The sequence below is a fragment of the Amyelois transitella genome, chromosome 6, assembly GCF_032362555.1.
Source record: "Amyelois transitella isolate CPQ chromosome 6, ilAmyTran1.1, whole genome shotgun sequence".
Classification (NCBI taxonomy): domain Eukaryota; kingdom Metazoa; phylum Arthropoda; class Insecta; order Lepidoptera; family Pyralidae; genus Amyelois; species Amyelois transitella.
Window position 1 is genome coordinate 9,748,612 of NC_083509.1, and position 23,608 is coordinate 9,772,219.

The 23,608-nt window shown below is 36.7% G+C and overlaps 3 protein-coding genes across 5 annotated transcripts in view; 1 reads left to right on the forward strand and 2 right to left on the reverse strand.

The window, feature by feature from the left end:
- LOC106131307 (protein kinase C-binding protein NELL1) overlaps positions 1 to 13,024 on the reverse strand; it is a 40,264-nt gene extending 27,240 nt beyond the window's left edge. For all 3 annotated transcript variants that reach the window (XM_060944692.1, XM_060944691.1, XM_060944693.1), the window contains exon 1: positions 12,904 to 13,024. In XM_060944692.1, coding sequence (XP_060800675.1) covers positions 12,904 to 12,967 — 64 coding nt within the window. In that variant the 5' untranslated portion in view covers positions 12,968 to 13,024. The remainder of the gene's footprint in view (positions 1 to 12,903) is intronic.
- A 2,262-nt stretch (positions 13,025 to 15,286) lies between these two features.
- LOC106131305 (beta-alanine-activating enzyme) lies at positions 15,287 to 21,431 on the forward strand. Its single transcript, XM_013330368.2, has 7 exons — positions 15,287 to 15,704; positions 15,975 to 16,801; positions 16,888 to 17,761; positions 18,032 to 18,182; positions 19,070 to 19,231; positions 19,743 to 20,006; positions 20,471 to 21,431. Exons 1-7 carry the CDS (start codon positions 15,475 to 15,477, stop codon positions 20,855 to 20,857), a joined length of 2,895 nt encoding a protein of 964 aa, XP_013185822.2. The 5' UTR covers positions 15,287 to 15,474; the 3' UTR covers positions 20,858 to 21,431.
- On the reverse strand, positions 20,941 to 22,852 carry LOC106131306 (rab GDP dissociation inhibitor alpha). Its single transcript, XM_013330369.2, has one exon. It carries the CDS (start codon positions 22,727 to 22,729, stop codon positions 21,398 to 21,400), a length of 1,332 nt encoding a protein of 443 aa, XP_013185823.1. The 5' UTR covers positions 22,730 to 22,852; the 3' UTR covers positions 20,941 to 21,397.
- Between the last annotated feature and the right edge of the window lie 756 nt (positions 22,853 to 23,608).

Consider the following 23,608-nt stretch of genomic DNA (forward strand, 5'->3'; position numbering starts at 1 on the left):
CGAGAAATATCACAATTTATATGCCGGGCAACAACAGTGACCTTTTCATCTTTTTCCAATAGATGTCGCGTAAAAGGCGAAAAAAACAATAGGCACATTCATCTAGTGCAGCTTTGCCATGATCCAATATCGGTTAAAGGTGCGCCTGTAAAATTTGCCGACGTCAGACTGGAGTCTCTTTGTGTAAATACCTGACTTAAAATAACTGTAAATTGGCCTTATAAGAGCGCGAAGAAAATTAAGTTATTAATTTAATTTGCCTTTTGTGTCACCCAACAAGCTAATGTAGTGTGCAATATCATGTCAAAGTAACTTAAGTAAATTAGTTGCATTACGTATGCAAGATTTTGGAATATTTGGTCGGTTAATGAGCGCCGGCGCAGGGGAGGCGACCGGTGGCGGCGACAGGTGGCCGACACGCGCCAGTGCGCGCCCCGGGTGCCCGACTTACCAGGGTACCCCAAAATTACTTATTCCAAAACATGTGCACTATGATAACTAGAACTTACTACCAATCACATGTCTTAACTTAATATTCACATACACACATCACGTCTCTGTTCATTACGGAGTAGATATAGCCTTTTCATTGCCAGCTGATGATTTCTATCTGCTACGAATTTCTCATTTCGGATTTATGAAGACATTTTCTTTTACTGAACTATTTATAATTCGAAGCAAATATTTTTCCATCTTACAATCATTGGAAACGGTAAACGTCCATAAATATCACCAGCCTTCAACTCACAGTATATCATGAAATACTAACCCGTACTGTGAGTACAATTTTTTCATGAAATTTTAATTTTCCGTTTGAAATTCTAATATCGGTTCGTCCTTCGCTTACCCTTTGCCTTGTGACTGGCAAACAACATCCGGCGCTAAGAACGTATTCGGTATATCGTCAGCCTATCTACTACGAGCCCTACCTACTCGTTTACATACATAAATGTAAATATATAAGTAAATTTCTGAATAAAATACATTTATTCCACCCGCTTTAAGTCAGGTGAAGATCATTTTAGCGGAATTGTAATCCGAAATCATGATCTCATTTCTTACAGATGATATTATTATCACGGCGCTTTGCAATAAAGGTATGGAAATGGTATGGACATACTTTTTGAAAATAGATAAATTTCAAGCAAATAGAATGTACGGAAGGCCCTAAAATCTAAAAAAGTATTCAGGTTTTGATAACAGTTAATAGCTACTTGAATACATCTTTATTTGAAGTCCAATAATTACAAAAGAAAGGTGATAGCGAGAGGAATGGACCCATGACACTTTGTTCTTGACAATGTGCAAGGTTGTAGATGGCGCTAAGATACCAATTTGAAAAGCAAAGTTTCGGAATTAATGTAAGAATTTATCACATGTGACCTTTAGAGGACACTGAGAATTTCTCAGCGCCTTTTTACTTATGTATTCTGAATATTCTTTTGATCTAGAGAGCTTGTAATACCCTTAGAAATATGGTGTTTTATCCGTTCTACCAAAGCAATGTTTTTTAATACTGTTTGTCACGCATAAACTCAAAACTTTTGCAGCTATATCATAAAAAATTCACATGGAGGCAAAAGCTGCTGTTACTCCTACAAATTATAGGAAGCGACGACTTAAACGAAAGTCTAGTTTTGAAATATAAAAAGTAAAATAATCATATAAGCGTTGCATCCTCATGGATGTTCGTGTGGTGTGACACTTTGAACTTGACAGTGGCCGCGACCATGGCCGGCGCTAAGCCGAATCCCGAGCAAACACCGATAACACGGCACGGTGTGATATGACACGTGTGTGCTGTGTACATATGTACATGTATGGAGGCTCAGTTACGAGAGCCGCGTTACATCTGCACATACTAAATATATAATGTCTTTATTCCGCACGAGGTAGAGGGTCAACAGTCTTTTAAAATACTCAAAGGCCACGCTCAGCTGGCCAATTCGATGACGAAATTGATAATTATATAACCTAAAAAACATAATTAAAGAAAAGATTGTTTTAACCTTTTGTTTCTCTGCTACTTATAAAGGGGTTTATGTATCTGTACGACCCCAAAATGCTACGTAACTACATACATACGTAAAAGGCTCGACAAACGGACAATTAGGTAGCGTTTGATTTATTAATTCATATCATAATGGAAAAAGTTAAAACATATCTTAGTAAGTATCTTATGTGTTTACCTAAAATAAACCAGGTTTTATTTTTCGTCCCTGTACAATTATGCAAAGTTCCATAAATACCCTTTTACAGCAAAGCTTTTTATAGTTATTATCACTGGACTATCTACGAATTCGATAAAATCGACCATGCTAAATTTTAAACGGGCGGATCTACAACCTGACTGTTCATTTGAGGTTTATTCTAAATGTCACGTTTAAATAAATTTAGCTCCCCCATCGGAAGATTAATTCGTGAGCCAGCACTAATCCTAGCACGATTTATGGTCCGCCAAATAACAGGGTTTCAATATGGCGATTGAATAAACAGCGCAATGTCGGTAACGTGTCGCCGGTCGAGGGAGACAACCTGTCGCAACATGGTATCCCCGCCAAAATCCCACCCTCCGATAGCCGTCATAATTTTGTTGAATCAATTCTTTGAGTACTTTATTAGGTGGTATCGAAACGCTTTTGCCAATGAATATTACGATACTTACCTTCGTTTTCGAAAATGTGTCCAGAAATCTATGTTGTCAATACGTGATATTTATTGTGTCTTATTTATTGACTTACGTATTACAGAAGAATACAGATTTTTCGCAAATCCCAAGGAACTAAAGTTTTTACCGGGTTGAAAATATCCTGTGTCCTTCAGACTTTAAATTACATACATATATGCAAAATTTCAAAAAGAACGGTTCAGAAGATAACGAACAAGCGCGAAGAGACTACAAACAAATATTATTTAGGTACGCATTTATTATATACCTATTGATTGACCTGCAGTAAAAATATTTAAGTTTATTTCATGCTTAACTACTGGGTATTTAAACGGTAACAAAAGACAATCTATAAATTTATTATTTTGCGTAATTCCCCTTTTGCCCTCATAACAACATAATAGGGTTTTTTATTTCGTCTTCATTGACAAACCCATTCATGTCAAACATGTTAGCCCTCTGGATTGCGTCATATTTCGGGAAGTGTCTGATCGGGTTAGACTTAGAATTAACTTGCAGCTGGAGCTAGGGTAACCAGGTCGCCATTCTAAATGGTTGGACAGACCTGCGAGTTTGGTCACATTTTCCGTCGCTTTTTCTGCAGTGTAGTTTGTTCCGCCGCCTCCTGTGCATTAAAAATAAACTACACCAGAAAATAAATCTATTTATATTTTAAAACGGGAATGAACTTGTTTTCGTCGTATTATGTGAAATTCTTTGCAGGTTAATTAAATATATACACTATATTTAGTGTAAATCATTGACGCTTTAAAGTCTCGATCTCCAATACAAAAAGCCGTACAGACAGGCCGGACAACGTTAATTTTGGCCGGACATACTATCAAAAATTCCGACTGTGTCCGAATTTAATTGGACGCCTAGTAACCCTAGCTGGAGTCCAGGAGGGTTCAAGAACAACAATCAATTCCCCGGTCAAATTCATATTAGCATGACAAATAAGTATACTTCTATTTGTAACTTTGCACGAATTGCTTGAGATTGCGAAAGTAAATCTATATTGCATCAGCGTCAAAGACGGGTTTAGATTTGATGCGCAATGATGCGTGTTTGTCTTAAACAGTGATGTTATTCTTATATAAATATTGATTAAAGATAACTGACATGAAAATCATAAACAAAGAAGCTATGGCCAGTACGATTAAAAAAACTGAGCATGTGCCTACATGGGGTTTAAGACAAATTGATGCAGCCCGACTTAAAGTTATAACGAAACGTTTGGATGTCGAGGTTCCTTATAATTTTCAGTAAATTTGTAAGACGCAGGAAGGTAATGTTTAAATATTGGTTTACAGATAATAATGGTACATATAACATTCATTATATGCCGTCGTGTCAACTGCCGGGCTGTAAACCAGTTACGATTCAACGCCATGAAAGCCGTTTCAAAATAAAACTATTGGATTTTCTCTAACAAATCCGATATCTGTTACACCGACGATAAAAGAAAGACTTTGTATGAAAGGCTTTAATCAAACGGCGCGGTAGCCGATGGCTGTCAAACAGTTGCTTTGTGTCAAAGACATGTCCGAGATCAGTGGCCGACCGCTGCAGAATCAGTGCTGGTCAAAGGAACGTCGATCTTATCGCACAGGAGATAGGGCGGGGGATGCAGTTGTGCTGCAAGGGGCGCATTGCAGTGCCCGCTGAATCTAGTCTGACCTCGTTTCACGGCCAAGAAAATAAAAAGTTTTATCAAATAACTGGAGTTCGCCGGATAATGCAGGAATTTTGGGTAAGTAATTCTATCTTAGTGCACTTATTCGGTACTTAAGGAACAAACATATGTACTACAAGTGCCTCCTATATTTACAAGATGTTAAAATATAACCTTTTTTTATGTTAAATACTGAAAATTAAATGATACCTAATTTAATGTATTTGGAAGAATTGATTTTAAATTTGGAAAATATTAATAGGCATAGAAATTTCGTGTTCTGTTGGTGAAAAAATGAGTGAGCAAATTTCCCTTTTAATTTCAATAATTAATTTCGATTAGTAACATGGGTGGGAGCGTGGGTTCCGAACTTTCGACCCCACCAGCGCTCGTCGGTTGCCCAGCGACGCCACGACACGGTCCTAAAGTTATCGATCAGACGGTCACCGCTAGTTAGTACAGAGCTTCAGTACGAGAACACTATAATATGCCTTATTGACCTGGACTTAGCACTAATCTCCGTTTAGAAAGAAATTTAATAATATGCGGTCCTCAGCCTCCGAGGAGAGGCGAGGACGCAACCGAACTTAAAGCCATGAGAATGATGACCGTTTAGTAAAAAGCTGTTTGAGGACTTTCTTTCTCTCTATTTTATTGGTGTTCTTTTCTCAAGTAAATACATAACATAGGTTTTGAAACGTTTCTTAAGTTTGATCAAAGTAGTTAAGTTTTAAAATGTCGATAAATTTTTCAATAAAGTTTTAGAACCTAAGCTCTCACCTACTTTCAAAACCTCCCCATTACCTTTACAACATAATTAATTTGTTAACCATTCTTATACTAGGTATGTATAATTACAGGCTATCCCAATGCGATAGTAAATATCTTATATATAATGTAGTTAGGAACTCAATTAGAGGCGCAAAATAAATGTCTACTAAACACAAACTGCTAAGTTCATGTAAACTAGGAGCAAGTATGAGTATACAAGTGAGTTGTTGTAAATTATGGACAGCTTGCCGCCACAATTAGGTCGTCTTTACACGCCGCACCTGCTTGTTAAAGAACCTTTTAAAGATTCATGAGAACGGCACGAAACTTCACCACACATTACAGCTGTTAACCTATCCTTGAAAGTTACTGAAACATGCATGATATTTTATTAATTATACCTAAGTATACATTTTTTATTGTGCTCCATTGAGTTGATATGGTGATAGGATTGTAAAAATATATTTATAGGTCCTATGCATTCCGATTTTAAGTTCTATAGGCATAGAGTAAGGAAAAGAATTAAATAGTTTATTTTTATATTTCGTATTGCCTGCCGTTTGTGCCATTGTTGATATGAAAACCTTTATCTAATACTTCGACAAATCCAACCACGATTTGAATCTTAGACACATTTACGTAGTGATCTCATTCATTCATAGTATGTAGTTTTTTCTGATAATATAAAACGTTGACTACAAAATGAGCGGAAAACTGCTTATGTTAACGCTTCATTGACGTAGTTGTAGCAATTCGTTACATTATTTATATCTAATTCCATGAATGCAATGGTAGTAACCAAGCAAACAAAATATGTCACTTAAGAATAATACGTATACGCAAATCAAATGGGGAACGAAGTGGGTTTTCATGGAAATGCTCGGCGGGGCGGTATGTATAATTTATAAGTGGAACAAGCTAACTAATCAGTGTCAATGCCAGGGTAATGCCTACAACTACAGCTAGGTAGGTAATACTCGTATCTGGCGCTTGATATTTTTCATGAATTCTTGACATGTCACACTTATTATTTGTGATAAATCATTTTTCTTGTGTTTGTCAGTTATTTACAAGAAACGTTTTTAACTAAGAAATATGTCTGAAACGGACCCCTAATTCCGAAGGTTATATCATCGGCTGAGAGTGCAGCTCAAACACGCTAAGATGAGAATAAGAGTGAGTTTCATTTACTAGAGTTTGACAATTTTAATAAATTAAAATACTCTCGAAAGTTTGTTCGTAGCAAGAGCTACGATGTAGACAATGGCGCTACGAAAATAACTGAAATTACGCCTACAACGTTAGTATCGACGCAGCTATGAGTAAAAACGCTCTTGTGTAAATAAAATACACGTAAATATATCGTGTATGTTTGTCCCTAATACAATTTTGTTGATTGATTGCCATAAACGCAGGTGCGTGACGGGTATGAAATAAAAATGTCAATAATAAACTTATGGCGTAGAAACTACCGTAAAACTCCCTTATTCCTAACTGGGTTACGGTGATATTAATAAATACTGAGTTGTCTAATTCGAATGATATTAGGTCAGCAATTACGAGTTTCAAGGAGACGCAATAAGTTGTTAACTTTTGTTTAGTTTATAGAAGTTTACAGACGGCACGCGCCCCCTAAGAAACCATTAATCATGCCTTATTCAAAAGACATAAGTAAAGATAAGAAAAGTCGAGCAAATTTCTCTATGCTTGCATACAATGGCAAGCTGTAGCTGATATTAATTTATAATATCAGTTACAGTTAGCCAGCTAATATTATTTGCTCAAAAAATAAATACATATCAGTTCATTTTGACACACACGTGATAATACAAGTGATATTTGACCTTTTAAAAACAAAATGTAATACTTTTTAACTCCATTGTGCTTTGTAATATATACGAGTACGAGTGTTAATTCTTTTTTTAATAGTTATATCTCAAATTAATGATTAAAACTAAATGTTTAATGTTTCGCGCGTTTTTCTTTGAAAGTTAACGTTAAATATCATGAACACAACATAGTTATATCAGAACCTCACCCCTATCATAACAACCTCACTTTCTGACTCAACACCGAAATATCAGAATTTGCAGGAATAAAGGCGCGACGGGAAGGGGCAATTTGTGCAACGTAGGGTCTCACTAGATTTATAATTCACTGAAAATGCAATCTTTTGTTGTCAAAGGGTAGATAGATATATTTTAACCTTCTGTTGGCTATTTCAGTCTTTATTATTTATTGTGTTTTGGTATTCAGAGTATTTCGGTTGTAAAAATAAGTATAGTATATGGTAACTAATGTAACCTCGTGTAAGTCGTGTCAATTCACAGTTAAATATAGCTGCAATGACTTTATTTGTTAAAAAATATTATTAGAAATATGGAATGTTCTGAAAAAATCAAATCAACAGGAATAGGAAGGGAGGACAATACTTCTTATTAGAGGTATATGTTTCGTTTTAGTTCAGTTTCATTTATTACAAATAAAACACTTATCCGTTCGTGGTTACATCTTACTTTTATTATTTGTTTCGAGTTTACGATTATCTTCTTTTCTTTTCTCTAATAGTATGATATAGTCAAAAACCTGTGATGAATGATTCAATAGCAAATATATTACGAGTTACGTGAAATATAGCAGGGGTAGCACGGCGAGCCCCGCACGGCTCCGCGGCGGGCGGGCGGCACGCGATCTCTCCTTTTTATTCCAATAAAACTTGGGACGATGAACTTCAACAATTTTACTTTCTACAGCTGACATTTTAGTCATGAATTACATTATAGTTGTTCATTTGTGTTATTTCGTTATGCAAGTCTTATCATGTCGTGAGACATTCGCTTTTCTGAGGTTATTAGCTTGTTGTTTATTTTTAGAATATCAAGAGATTTTAATTTTATTACATCGTGTGTATTATTTTCTTTTAGTTTCAGAAATATTAAAAGTTTGCCTCCGACGGTTTGTTTATTTTTTTAGATATTAATGTACCTTTGCTTCAAAATCCTTCCATCCCTCGATCCAGATATTCGTATCTATTGTTTTATCCATTCATTTCTCATGTTGTTTATGTAAACTGAATATAATTTGATTTAACTTCTTGCCACAGAATGTCTTTATAAATATTGTACTATGGTTAAACCTAGATTGAGAGAATAATGGAATATACTGGTGGCTAGTTTGGTAGTTATGTGCCTACATATAAACTGTAGCTAATGTTGCCTACAGTAATTTTATTCAAGGTACTATTTCATAAGTCAACGTTAAAGTATAAATTACTATCCAACAGTGTAAATAATAGTTTGCACGTCTTACTTCAGAAGCTTAGTAATTAAGCTAAAATTAATACCAACCAACTGCATTATAACTTTAATTGTATTTTTATAAAGCCCTTAAGAAAATTGTAGAGAATCCGTGCAAATGTAGCGAATTAATAATAGATAGGACTTATCTGTAAACCCATATTAGCCTCATTACATTCCACTGTAAATAGATTATGATATAGATATTTTGCGGGATAATATTTTTATGTCCTCGAAAATCCTTGCTTTATTAAGCGTATGTTCTTGTACTTTAAAAGATGTTCCTTGTACTGTATACAGTTCCTAATATTATCTGTATTGAGTTAATTTATTAAGAAACCGTGCATGCTAATCTTCTTCCTTTTCGCGTTAAAAATTCGAAAAGATTGACTGTAGCTCGTTTCGTGTGCTTTAAATAATTCCCCAGATATCAATAGCTGTGAATGTATGCACGATCGTTATGACTCCCCCTTAGACTACGAAAACACTCTTCAGGCTTTATCGCCGCAATAAAAAATACGACGTTTCTATATTTACTGCCGATGCCGATCAATGCCTCCCGATCGATTAGCTTTTTTATTGTGCATTAGTTTGTACTTCGAGAGCTCTGAATGAAGCCTTCTTTTACTTTGACATTTTGTTTTAAGGAATCGATTACAACACTTAATTGAACATTTTTGTATAAGGTTTTATCATTTTAAACGGCAAGAAATACACTGCCGGATATCAACCTATTCCTCTAATTGAAACATCTCTACAGTTTCTTAAAAGAGATGTTGTTGAAACTTTATTGTAATCACTAATTAGAAAATGAATTGATATAATTTGATGGTCACAGCCATTTCGTAGAGACGCAAACATGATGGTAACACCGTCTTCACCTTATACCAAAAAAGTGTTTTGAACAAAGTCCCGATGTAAAAAAATAATAATAAATAGCTATATACGGGATAAATTACTCAGATTAAGCCCCACAGAAAGTTCAAGACTTGTGCTGTGATATACTACCTCTACTACTCTTTTATTTCAATTTGCTGAATCAGAATCATTTATTCCTTAAATGTAAGTATAATGTGTGGGTTATTAGTTAATTCAATAAAGTTAAGAAATAAGTTAATTCCTTACTCTTTTATTTTCAATCTAGTACCTTTTGTGATCTACACCAAAAAGTTAAGCAATGTCCGCTAAGGAAGACGTCGGTACTTCTTCAGAGAGGACGGTCAACACTTCGATATGGGGTTATGGTATTTATTGAGTGTTTCCGAACGACGCTCCCACGCTCTCGGTTCTCGGAAAATGTTTGACTGGACACATCACCGGCCGCCATTCAATTCATATTTCAATAAACAAATTGTGACATGACACGTAATTAACTTTCAATCAAACATTTATGTGGAATTGTAATGTCTCAAAATTAAATGTACCTACGAATATTGATAAAAGTTGAAATGATAGTGCTATCGCGCCACTGTCTTGTTTCATCTCTGAACTATTTTGTCAGAGAGTCAGAACATTTCAGTCTAAAATTGTCCTGAAATTCAATTACTGCATACATACATAGTCACGTCTATATCTCTTGCGGGGTAGACATAGTCATCAGGCTGAAAGACTACGTTCAGGTTTATAGCTTTGTGATGGAATTGAAATTCAAATAATGACATTTACTCTACAATAATAACGTTAGCAATTTTTTTTTTACATTCTGTCTGTAAACATTTTGGATATATAATAAGAAATAATTGGCGATTATATACAAGGAAAATTGTTGAAAATATTTCGATGCTAATTACATAGACAATACATATTGAATGTCAGAATGAAGTATAACAAAATATTTGCATTCCCCTTCCACTCCGGAGAGTCAGATAATTCCGCTATCTGTCGGATTAGCCTGTGCAAACAGATTGGTCTGATAAGATATGAAAATTGTTGTAACTAAGTATTTAGTGTAGGTATTAATGACTCTGTTAGCGCATTAAGTATATATCTCTTACGGTGGACAAACACACTGCGATCAACTTGTTCTTGTTGATACCTGCATGTTCACCATGGATAACAAGCGTGACACAGAAAAAAGAAAAGCTCTAGAATTCAATCACAGAATTCAAGCACAGTAAATTCATTATCAAGTACCGAGATAAAAAGAACGCTTTGGTTGAGAATTTCAAGCAAAGTAGTCAGATAAGGCCGACAATGGAATATAAAAATTGGTAAAGACGCGGGTGGAGCCGCCATAAAAATTGAATAGACTCAATTTTCGGAATTTACATAAGGCGACTGCGGGACATACGAGTATACCGATATAAATGTTTATACAATTTAAAATATTGGTTATTCAAAGAAGATCCTTGTGGAAAAGGTTATGTTCCAATCTTATAGTGTTTAGCCATAGGCCTTACCATAATTCTGCGAATGGACTGAAAGCTGTCTCTGCTTTGTCTGCTTTGAAGTGTCTCTGCTTTCAACATTTTTTTAAGATGATGGGCCCCTATGGTAATGATAAATAATATTTAAGGAATCATACTTAATTGCAGTTCAACTAATACGAAAAGCTCAATGTAAAATGCAAAGTATATTAAAAACTTTAATAATGAAAAAGCTTTAGAGCGCTCACTCGCAATATCTTTCAATCAAACCGGCAATATCAGAATTTGTGTTCTAAATAAAATGGAAAATATTTACATGAGAGAACTTGTAATAAATATACATTTTATATCAATATATCTATGTCATATAGAGAGATAAGTTTTATTTATTGAACCGTGCGTTATTTTCTGATAAATACGCAAGTGTAAATGCAATTTGACCTGCATATATATCGCATTAAATGTATGCGGTTGTATTTTAAACCACATGAAGTGATAGAGATTAGGTATGTAAATTAAATCATCTAATTGCCCGAATAAAAAGAAGTTATACTTATGGTCACAGAAATTTCCACCCCACCACAGCGTCGTTTTATTTGATAAATGAACTAAGGAAATGGCATCCTTTCCTCACTTGATGTTCTACTTTGATAAATTTTGCAGGCCATTCCGCGAATTGGGAGGTTCAACTTTTCTAGGTTACAATTCGCATAATAATTGATTCAACATAGTCGACGGATCGTTCGTTTTACTCGTCTCCTTCATCAAAAAATTAAATAATGCTAAAACTTAAATCCGGGATTAAGCATTAGGTTATGCACATCTATAAGTCATATTATTTAAATTCCAGTTAATTATAAACATGACGCCCCACGAAGAATGTCTTTGTAATACGTAACTAGGATACGTATGTACTTAGCACTAGTTATATACTCGTACTAGATGACTATTCACAAATAGGCAAACGATGAACAATATTATTGGAGTTTGTGTAAACTATAATGGCTTCTGTTATATAATAGCATAGTTATATGTATTTATGACTGAAATCTTGCGAAACTTTTAGATATAATTATATTAAAGAATTTACCAACGCGTTGAAGTCTTTTCATAGCATTTTCTGACCTCTGAATAACGAGAATATTTTTTTTTTTTCTTTTTGACTTACATAATGCTACAATTTCTTGATATAGTATTTAATCATTTAAATTTATGAAAATTTATGGCTACTATGCATTTATTGGTCCGATAATTTCGCGCGTGCCTTTGCACGCGTGAATTACTTTTATGATTATATTATCCAAACTTATATTATTTTGGATAAAATTTAATGTAACTGCATAAAACAAACATTGCTTTATAACAATTAATTAAAATCTCGTGGAATAAATTCTTTTTGGCGTAACTAGCGTTAAAAATTACAAAATTCCTAATTTTCCTATAAGTTTTTTTTTTCACTCTCCGTATACTCGAAATGAAAATGAAAAATTGAATCTGGCTAAGATAATGCGATAGTATTGGCACACGAGTGTATATTCAGCAATTATCACGGTACAGATTACATTCGTCCTTCGCGGACGGCGGCAGGTGTTGCGATGCACGCTGCAGTAATCCCACTTCCTCGGCCCACAGTGGCGTGATTGTGGTCAATATTTACGCAGATGTGTCACTTTTAGCCGTCGTATTAATGTATTACGTAATGTCGGTCTGTTTGACTAGCGGCCGAGCAAGGACGTGCCGGCTCGCGACGACCCCGGACACTGCATGCGGCACACACGTCACGATACTCACCCCTATAGTATTACTATTACTTATGTTACAGTAGTATTTCATTATAAAATTAAAGTTTTAAAACTTAACTAGAAATTTAGGAAAACAAGAGATAAAAAGTACGGTACGAATACCGTTATTAAACTTTTAACCCTTGAAATAAAACAAACGAGGGGAGCAATCAGCGCAATTTAAAAAACTACACATGCAAACGTCGAGACTTCTTGTAAAAACGTAAACCACGTACGGAGACCGGGGAAAATGTGGAAAGTCGTGTCGGCGCATCGGCCGCTACGATCAGCTGATCACGGTACGGAGTTGTTTGAAAGAGGTTTTAGGGTAAGGGAGTGTACTTACCGGCTGCGGTCATCAGCCACCACCAGCAGCAGCAGGCGCCCACGAGCGCCCGAGCGCCGGCCATCTCAGCGGAACCGCATCACACGCGCGCTCGTGCCGGCCGCCCCGGCGGACTGAGCCTCCCCGCTCGATCGATGCCCGCTCGCTCTCGACGCACCCTCACCCCCCACCCTCTCCCCGCCAGCCATTTCCCGAGTTTCCTCGGAGAGCGCGCGCGCTGCCCTCTTTTCCGGCGGATCGCTGACCGCCCCTAATTGATTGGGCCTTTTCATTTGCCGAACACGTTTTAGGTCACCGCAGCCGCAACGTTCTGCGTTTTGTTCTTCGGAAACTTCCCACCGGAATTTCCCGTGAAAAAATCAAAATTTGTAAACATGTATTGGCGTCAAAAAGCTTTCCTGCGCCGAAACGTAACAGCTGATAGTGCAATTTAACCATAAAAATAAATAAAATGTCTTAGGATTATTCGTGTAAGTTGGTGTATTTGTGTCTTCATGTTTTAAAAATGTAAATTTTAGTAATTGAAACTTTTACATTTGTATCTCTTTCAGCAATTTCCTCCACAATTTACTTATCTGTTGAACATGTCTATTGATTTATATAAAATCGCCGATATTGATCAATATCAATACATTCATAGAATCCAGGCACGTGTACGAAGTCGCAGACAGCTAGAATCTAAATATGTAGCTTATAGAGATATGTGATATGAATATATGTGACTAGCATCAATAGCTACAATATTCCTTGTGGAGAATTCGTAGCCTGCACGGACGGAAACCTCATTGGACGTAGCAATTAGAGTGCGTAGCAAATCGTAGCAAACAAATCTCTGTTGATGGGAGATAGTGTTAAACCTGGTTGAAACACAATAAAACGCTGTGCCAACTGCAGAATTATAACAGCACAGTTGGCACATAAGTCAAGTCGAATAAGGAAATGGCGAAATTTATTCCTATTATTACTAGCGACTCAGTAATTATAAAGGCGAAAATAAATTTGTATGTTATTTCTTCACGAAACAACCCTTTTGCAATTTCAAGTATATCTATATTTATTTTTACATTAATAATTTGTAAAGTTCAATAATAGTATTATTTAAGAGTGTGGAAGCGCTTTCATCTCGGTAAAAAGTTCCTGTGGGATTTGCCAAAAACCTGTATTCTTTTGTGGGTGGGGCAAAATTCGCGCTGGCGAAACCGTAGGTATAAGCTAGTTAATACATATTTACATACATTCCGTTACTGTACATTGTTCCTTTTGTTCCTGGCGCTTAGGAAAAAGACTACTCCATTTTTTTTATGTATTTCGTATAAGGCGACTAAGGGACGACTAATAAGCAGGATCATGCAATCCTAATAAACAGCAACCCCGGGCTTCCTCTTTTCTCTGCCTGCCTCGTAAGGATGTAACCATGTCAAAGCATGAAAACGTAATCATTACAGGAGGGAGAAGAATGAATACATACATACCTACAAATCCATACATATAATAAAACTGTAATCCTACAATAAGCCTCTTTCCCGGAGGGAGAGGGGGGATCTTTTCGTTTGCCACGATCCCTGCATTCCTATATCGATTGCTGTATCCTAATCAGCTGGATCCTCAGAAACGGAAAAAGGAACAGAGGGACACAAGAAAAGACGGTCGGATGATTTAAAGGCATTCGATGATGCTGATGATTTCGAGAGTAATCTGATGATGGATGGAGATGATGATGGAAAGGAATTTCTGGAGGCGGGAGGGAAGGTTCTTCCTCTAGGTGAAAAAAGTTTATTTGCTTTCAGCTAGGTAAAACAAACAAATTTCTGCGACACTGAAGACTGAAGAAGGGACGTACACAGGGCATAGAGCGCACCAGATTTCTTTGAGTAGGTATGTTAAGCTTAATTAAAAACTAGTAGGTACTAGATACTTGCATTAGTACATTTGCACTGTATTTATTTAATACAAAATATTAAAATTACAAATAAATTAAAGTAATACATTTTACCTCGCATCCTCCCGGAGACGTATGCGTCTTTCTATATAAGTTTTCAAAGAAACAAAAAAATATTATTTCAAAAAAAAATATAAAATTAAAGATACCTAAGTTCAAGTAGGTACATAGCAGAAGAGAGGGACCGAAGCTATGGTACTGGTATACAGAGAAAACAATCGTTTGTTTGTAAATAAACTCAAAAACGATTTTACTGGTTTAAATTACATGTGGAACAGCGATAGAAAACCCTTCAGAAGTAACCAAAATTACTTTTTGCTTGAAATTCCCACAACGATAAAAAATAAATTTGGTACGTACGATCGCGTCCTCAGTCAAAGGAATTTTACAAAGAATGCGTCCTTACATTTTGACGTCTACCGTCACTTTGACATTAACATTATTTTCAGTGACAGTGACGGCTCTTGCGAACAAATGTTTTCAAAAAGAATTGCAAACAAAAATAATTGAAATTAATTAAATTAAACACATTTGATATCAATTTATTATGTTTAATATCGCTTTTCTGGCAGATATAAACGTTGCGAAAGTTTAAGTAAATCCTCCATGACGTAAACTATAAATAAAAACAGATGAAAGTGAAACACGGTTACTACGATGTTTTTGTTCGAACTTGTGCAAAAAGTCCGTCTAATATCGCCGTAAGACACTTCTACAATGGCTCCTACAAGACCTACACTTACTCTGAGTTATATGGCGTCTGCGAGTACATCTCGCAGAACATGCAGCAGTTGCAATGCAGCAAGGGCATCATCGGCTTGGTGTCCGAGAGAAATGTTATCATTCCCTGTGTTATTGCGGCGTAAGTCAATTAGTTTAACTTCCATATCTACATAGTTCATTTCACCACATTTTACGATATAGAAAAGACTGAAGTAAGGATAGCTTTGCAAAAATACTATATATATAGGTATTTTACATACAATAAATGACAACATGTTGACAATTTAAAAAAAATTCATTAAAATATGTCTTACAGGTACCATTTGGTTAAGTTCTTTTTACTGATTTATTAGACTTCAATACTAATCTAAGTAAAGCATTAGTTAATCATAACTTCAATTAATTTCAGGGCCCACAAATGCTCTACTACCTTTATGTTCCTGGACCCAACGCAGGATATAGAAAACCTCACCAAAAAAGTCAAATTCAAAGTGGTCATAACTGTCCAAAGTAAAGATGAGGGAACCACTTCTCAATTTTTCAACAAGGAGCCTGAGAAGACTGTAGATGTATTTGATTTAAAGATAAATTTTTATAATTTTGAATATGAATCAAACAGCCATCATGTACCTGAATACTCTTTCATTACCATGACATCTGGTAGCACTGGCCAACCGAAGCACATCCAGGTGCCCATTCAGTGCATTCAGCCAAATGTTGATGATTTAACTAAATTATTTGAGATAACCCCTCAAGATATAATATATTTCTCAACTCCGCTAACATTTGACCCGTCCATGATAGAGATTTTACTGGCCTGTATCAATGGAGCTTCCTTACTCATTGCACCAGAAAAAGCTGATATATTATTTCCTAATAATCCTCAAAATTCTATAACTTTTTGGCAAGTCACACCTTCAAAATTTTTTCAATTTTCTAATGCTGATATTAAAAATAAGATACTAGGTGAAAATTCGACATTAAGAATATTAGCTTTTGGAGGAGAACCTTTGAATGGTGTAAAAAGGTTAAAAGAATTAAAACATTGGGACAACAAAACGAAATTATTTACCTTGTATGGAGTATCAGAGATGTCTTGCTGGGCATGTGTGGCCCAACTGGATCTCAACCGAATACTGTCAGACAAAGAAGTGCCACTTGGGGAATGCCTGTCAGAGACACAGATAGTGGTAGATCCTGAGAAAGATGATAAAAATAAAGGAAAAATATTATTAGGTAAGCATTAAATTATTCACATACCTACTAAACTATTAAAAACTTTACTCCAACAATACTTAATTTAATTTTTTCTATGATTCTAGTTAGCAAAACAAGAAAATGTGTTATTCTAAACTCATCACAAGGTGTTGAAGAAGAAAATTCATTGAGGTTCATTGATACGGGAGACATGGCTGAAATAAAAAATGGCACAATATTTTACAGAGGCAGAAAAGATGACGTCGTAAAAAGATTTGGTCATAAAATTAATTTACAATTTATTGAAGCAACTATAATGCAATGCCCAAGAATAAAGACCTGCTCATGCATTTGGCTTCCCAAACCGAGACTTTTGGTATTATACTTCTCCTCAGAAACTATGAGTAGTCAGGAGGTGTCAGATTTCCTCAAATGTAAACTAGACGATAAACACTGGCCAGACAGAATAATAAAAGTCAACAACTTGCCAACAAATCCACATGGAAAAATATCTAAGCTGATTATATCTAAGCTGTATGAGAACATGGTGAAGGCGCCACAGACTTCAAGCTCCCTGAGGTCCAGCTTTATGAAAGAAGCACAGAGTGTACTCAGTGCAAGTCTTGTATATAATGACATTAAAAATAAGGATTTTTTTGCAATTGGTGGAACATCATTCTTGGCTGTGGCAATGTGCAACAAACTGTCTCAAACTTGTCCAAAGTTTGGCCAGTTGATTCTTCCATATCTCATGTCCCAAAGGATGAGTATAGAGGAGATAATGCAGATTGCCGAAAAGGAAATATGTGTTACTGACAAAAAACCAAAGAGAAGAACCAAACGGTCCAAATCTGATGCTATCAGCCAAATCACCCCAAGTCAGTCATTCAAGAAAGCGTACCTTGAAGAAGTAGGAGACCCAGTAGAATTTGTTGTCTTGTGGACATATGACACGGGAAAATGTGTTGATGCATCACCAGTCTTGTATCAAACAGGCGTGTAAGTTACTCTTTCTTAACTCTCACTCAACATTTCACAGCTCAGGCTTAAAATTATTGAGCATATTATAATCATAAGTGAACTTTGAAACATACACACTATACATTTACCAACAGCTGGTTATTCACATTTACAAATTCTTACTTATGCCTTAGTGCGCAAAGAGTTATTCATTCTCCCTCAACTTTGCGTGTTGTACTCTCCACTGTTTCAGTGTTTCACACACAAACTGTCATTTTTTTTTATCTAAGCAAATGTGATAAATTCCAGGAACCTGTATGTGGTGGTGGGCAGCCACTCGGGCCGGCTGATCGTGGTGGACGCGATCGCGGGCGCGCTGCGCGGCACCGTGGCCGTGAGGGCGCGCATCGAGGCCTCCGTGCTCTGCTTCCAGGCGCCCTCTATGCCGGCTATGGCCGTGGTCAGTATACTTATTGTTGTCACACAGATTCTCAGAAGGATTACATAAAATCACGCCTCTTTCCCGGAGGGGTTGGCAGAGACTTGTCCACTTACCCTGATCTGATCCCTGTATACTTCACAGATTTGATCAAGATACGTTTCAAGTGACAATCTTCTCACTTTAATATTACTATTTACACTCCTGTTATTTAATTACATACATACATACATAAAATCACGCCTCTTTCCCGGAGGGGTAGGCAGAGACTACCTCTTTCCACTTGCCACGATCTCTGCATACTTCTTTCGCTTCGTCCACATTCATAACTCTCTTCATACAAGCTCGGCGGTTTCGGGTACTTTTGACCTGACCCTTTACCAGGACGTCCTTAATTTGATCAAGATACGTTCGTCTAGGTCTTCCCACTCCAACCTTTCCCTCCACACTCTCCTTGTATATCTGCTTAGTCAACCTGCTTTCATTCATCCTCTCCACATGACCGAACCATCTTAACATACCCTTTTCTATTCCTGTAACTACATCTTCTTTCACATCACAACATATTAATTATTAGCACTAAATCATCTAATGCTCAGATACCGTATTCTATTGCTGTCACTATATCTTCAACATAACAATATTCCTCTATTACGCTGTTGCTTAATTTATCCCTCATTTTTACACGAAAAGTAGGTTCATTTCCAACTATTTTTCGCCTAGTGCCAGTCAAGAGAGCAAACTAAATTACATAGCTAGCAAAAAAAATATTAAAGAACACAACTTTGAAGTCAGTGTAAAATTTAACTTCAGCAGCCCAGTCGCCTTATATGATCCTTGGAAAATGCAGGGGAGCACTAAGCCACTAAGGCAATATTACCGAATGTATTATTGTTTTGCCTTGTCAGGTGGGCGCATACGACGGCACAGTTGTCTGCTTCACCCTCGAGACCTGCAAGGAGGCGTGGAAGATCGGCATCAACGCGATGGTCAAAAGCAAAGCGGCGTGCTGCAACAACATGATCTACGTGGCCGCCTATGATGGGAAGATTCGGTGTATTGATATGATGGTATGGACAATGTTTATTTTTTTGTCTATAGTAGTCTTTCTCCTGGTGTTTGTACAGCTTATGTCCTTTCTACGGAGAACCCAGATTTCGCCGTGGCACGATCTGGAAGTAGGTATCTAAATGAAATAAAATAAACTCCCGTCTGACGTCCTTGATCTTTAACGAGGAAATCTAAGTCCGCTTGGGTAATGTGCAAAATTAATACCCATAACTATATATGTAGTTACCTTAAACTTCAATTGCTGTAATCAATCCACACACATCACATGGTTTCTAAGCACGACCATCGTAATCCTGGCGTTAGTTCCTTTTTTGTTGCGTCTCTGGAGAGAAGCCCGTAGTCCTGCTATGCCGCTATACGGCTGACGATCCCGGGTTGTGCAAGTCAGGTTTTACCACAAGAGCCTCCTGTCAGCCCTCAGGAACTTTTGAATGGTAACCTCACCATAATTGATTGTAAATATTTTTTAAAAATTCACTCAGTAATGTTTGTAACATTGCCCAACTTCAGACAGGCGAGCTCAGAGAAGTGATCGACATCGTCGACCAAGCTATATCCGCGGACCTGGTGGTAGCCAAGAACGAGTTCGTGCTAGTGGGCACTCTCTCCGGCGTGTGCGCATGCGTGCACGCGCCCACCAACACGGTGGCGTGGCGCGGCGCGCTCGCCAGCCCCGTGTTCGCGAGCCCCGTGCTCTACGACAACGACAAATATGTCGTATTTGCAGAGGTCAACGGAGAGTTGCATTGCCGGACTGTGGAGAAGGGAATTAAGGTATATTTTTTTATTGGTGATATATTCAACACATATTAATATAGTATTGCATAATAACAATAAACACTTTCATCTGGCCTAAGAAAATAAATAAGTGAACGTATCTTGATCAAATTAAGGACATCCTGGTAAAGGGTCGGGTCAAGAGTACCCGAAATCGCCGAACTTGCATGGAGAGTTATGAATGTGGATGAAGCGAAAGAAGTGTGCAGAGATCGTGGCAAGTGGAAAGAGGTAGTCTCTGCCTACCCCTCCGGGAAAGAGGCGTGATTTTATGTATGTATGTATGTATCTGGACTAAGAACATTACCTTGTTGTAACTAAACGGGTTCCAGCAGACCGTTTTCCGCTTACGACAGGAACTAAACGTAAAAGAAAGATTTTCGTCCTTTTACTCGTACATTTTCATTATAAACTTCCCTTCCTCATATTTTGACTAACATAAATTGTTTTGTTTCGATCAGATTTGGAAATACCAAGGTGCCAAAGGAAATATTTTCTCGTCTCTGTACATCAGGGAAGTCGACAAACTGAAATGGCAAATGATATTCGGGTGTCACGACTGCTACGTGTACAGTATCATTATCAAGAATTTCCAGCCGACGCTGAACTGGAAGACAGAATTGCCATCACCCGTATATTCCACGCCTTGTGGCTTGAATGAAAAATTGATTCTTGCTGCGGCGACCAACGGCAAGATATGCGCCTTGGACAGCGATAGTGGCGCCATAGTTGCAGAACACATACTACCAAATGAAACTTTCTCATCCCCTGCTATATATGGAGATTACATATTTATTGGCTGCAGAGATGACAACCTGTACTCTTTGAAATATGTTGTGAACTTTTAAATTGTTTATTAATTGTGGTATATTTGCAAAAATTATCTCATGTCCAGTCACTGATATTTATTAACAGATGTGAAATAAAACAATTTTAATATTATATTGTAACTTTATTCATGATCTTACACAAAACATATACATGTAGTGAGCATTTGTAATTAAATTTGACATTTATTACAAATATGATATGGTTACAGGATCAATGTACCACATGGAATGTCAATCCAAACAAATGAGCCTGTCACTTGTGCAGATCACTCTCATAGCTCAGTATACTTAAAAATAATAAAAGCAATCTTGAATGTTCAATAATTTCCTTTAAAGAATAATCTTATGTTTGACACATTTTTTGTAATAATAAAACTTGTAGAACATTTGCACATATACATTATATCATCTAATGCCAATACATCTTAGCTCTTAAATCTTTACCCAGAATCCCTAAAACATAGATATTGTATAATAATTGTTGCCAGAACAGTTGTTTGTAAATAATATTTAAAATTAACAAGCAATGTACATATATAATTACTGGGGGCATTTTATTTATTGTTCCTCTTCTCCCAGCTCCACCTTAACCTTGGAGAAGTCAAAATCTTCATCAGTTCCACGCTTGTAAATTTTTAGGACATCTAAGCATGTTGTCTCAAAATGAGTTGTAGCATCATAAGACTCTGATATGAAGATCTGGCTCTGACTGCCATCATCAATTGGTTCATAGTAGTCCGAAACAGACACAAACTTCTGTCGAATGGAGCCCAGCAGGTCAAGGCCTGGCTTTATCTCAGACTCCGGATCATTAGTTTCAACAGTGGTGGAAACCATGGCTACAAACCAGCCCTTGGCGGCCACCTGGTGTGTGTAGGACACCACTGAGACATAAATATCTGAATTCCTGTTAACTTGCTTCTGAGGTATGATGATCTGAGTAGACAGAGCATCCTTTGTGTTGGCGATCGGATGATCTAATAAGCAAATGCATCGGATAACTCTTCCCTTCTTACGCACACGGTCGGGTACATAGCTGGGGTCACAGTACACCTGTTTACATTTTGCAATCTCGTCCTTGGAACGAACACCAACAACTTTACCAGTCTCATCCATGACAATTTCATCAATTGGCTTATCCAACATGTAGGTCCCACCATAAATAGCAGATAGACGAGCAAATCCTTGAGGAAGTTCACCCAAACCATACATTGGATATAAATATGGTGACTTGCCATAACGAGCAAGGGAATCAGAGTAGAGCTTAATGCGGCGAATAGTTTGGATAGCTGGTTGCTGCAGATAGCTATCATCCAGGTAAAGCGCTAATGCATGACCCGTGAAATCCTGAGTGTTTCTGTCCAGGCCAAACTTTTCATATAATGACTGCATGTTGGCCGTGCTTGGATCAAAATCTTTCCAGGTCTTGGTATCATCCTCCTGGAAGTCTTGCACATAAATTAAGAAATTGCGGAATCGCCGTTTCTCGAACATGCCCATAAGATCCGATGCTAGCGCTTCTTTCTGATCGACGGGCACTTTGGAGATCTTACCACCTTTGTAGACATAGCTGCCTTCCACAGACTTAAATTCCAGATAACGGGTAACGCCCGTATGGATTAGTAGTTTTACAAGAAGGCCATTTGCCATCAAAAACTTGGGTATCAAATCCACGTTCCAGTCACGGCCTCGACCGTAAGTTTCGTCTGGTGCCGGTGCATTGAACTTTGCGAACAATTCTTCTAACGGGGTAATTGACGCAGATTCTCCACCGTAGTACTTATTGCGATCAATGTGCAGTACCTTCTTTCCAGAGACAGAAAGCATTCCACTTAGAATGCATTCCTTGAGGCCAGTGCCCAATACAATCGCGTCGTATTCTTCATCCATGGTGAATCGAACAAAGAATCACAAATATTTCTAACAAGAAATGGACCTAACCGGGAATTAAATGTCAAAATGTCCGAAGAAAAATGTCCGCCATCGATGGATGACGTCGACTAACTGTGTTACCAACATGATCATAAAAATTTGAGTTGACAGCAATCGATCGATGTTTATTCTTTTTTATATTTTTTTTTTTTACATGATTTTATATATATAAACGATTAATAATAACAAAATATTCGACTATCTTTTCTTTGTATTTGCTTTTTATTATTTGATACGACATCATAAATAAAATAACGAATAATATCGCGGTCTAGCTTAATTAACCGATAGTCGATGCGACTATCAGTAAGCACTATAACAGTGTTTCACTAAATCAAATCACGTAGGATGACAAATAGATATTTCACAAGGCATCTGAACTTAATGTGGGCTTATTCAGAACGAATCTCCTTATAGTGAGAGAGGAGATAAATGTATATCTTTTGTCAACGGTTTTCTATAGCCGCTACGCAACTTTCTTTCGTGATCAAATTTGCCAATTTTCAATGTATTTAGTCGATTATGGTTTCAATTAAGAGGACAAGTGCTTCAATTCAAATCCATATAATCATTAAACATTTTCACACTCAAATAAATATAACATAGAATTGGTATTGCCGTTCACATAAATATAAAATTCCACAATAAATAAATCATCGCCTCGATATTAAAATTGTTTGCAACAAAAACACCACATAAACATTTTGACAAGTAATCAAGCTTTTAAAGTTTCATGGGTTGAGAAATAGCAATCGTGTTGAGCAAAATTATATTTTTTTATATTTAGTTAGATTGATAGAAAATTTATATTGTTCCATGTTAAATAACTTAAATGTA

Excerpts from the sequence above, each read along its gene's own strand:
- LOC106131306 (XM_013330369.2), bottom strand. The coding sequence starts at position 22,729 with ATGGATGAAGAATACGACGCGATTGTATTGGGCACTGGCCTCAAGGAA.
- LOC106131305 (XM_013330368.2), top strand. The coding sequence starts at position 15,475 with ATGAAAGTGAAACACGGTTACTACGATGTTTTTGTTCGAACTTGTGCA. Across the intron at positions 16,802-16,887 it reads TAAAGGAAAAATATTATTAG|TTAGCAAAACAAGAAAATGT; the intron begins GTAAGCATTAAA and ends CTATGATTCTAG. Across the intron at positions 19,232-19,742 it reads TTCGGTGTATTGATATGATG|ACAGGCGAGCTCAGAGAAGT; the intron begins GTATGGACAATG and ends GCCCAACTTCAG.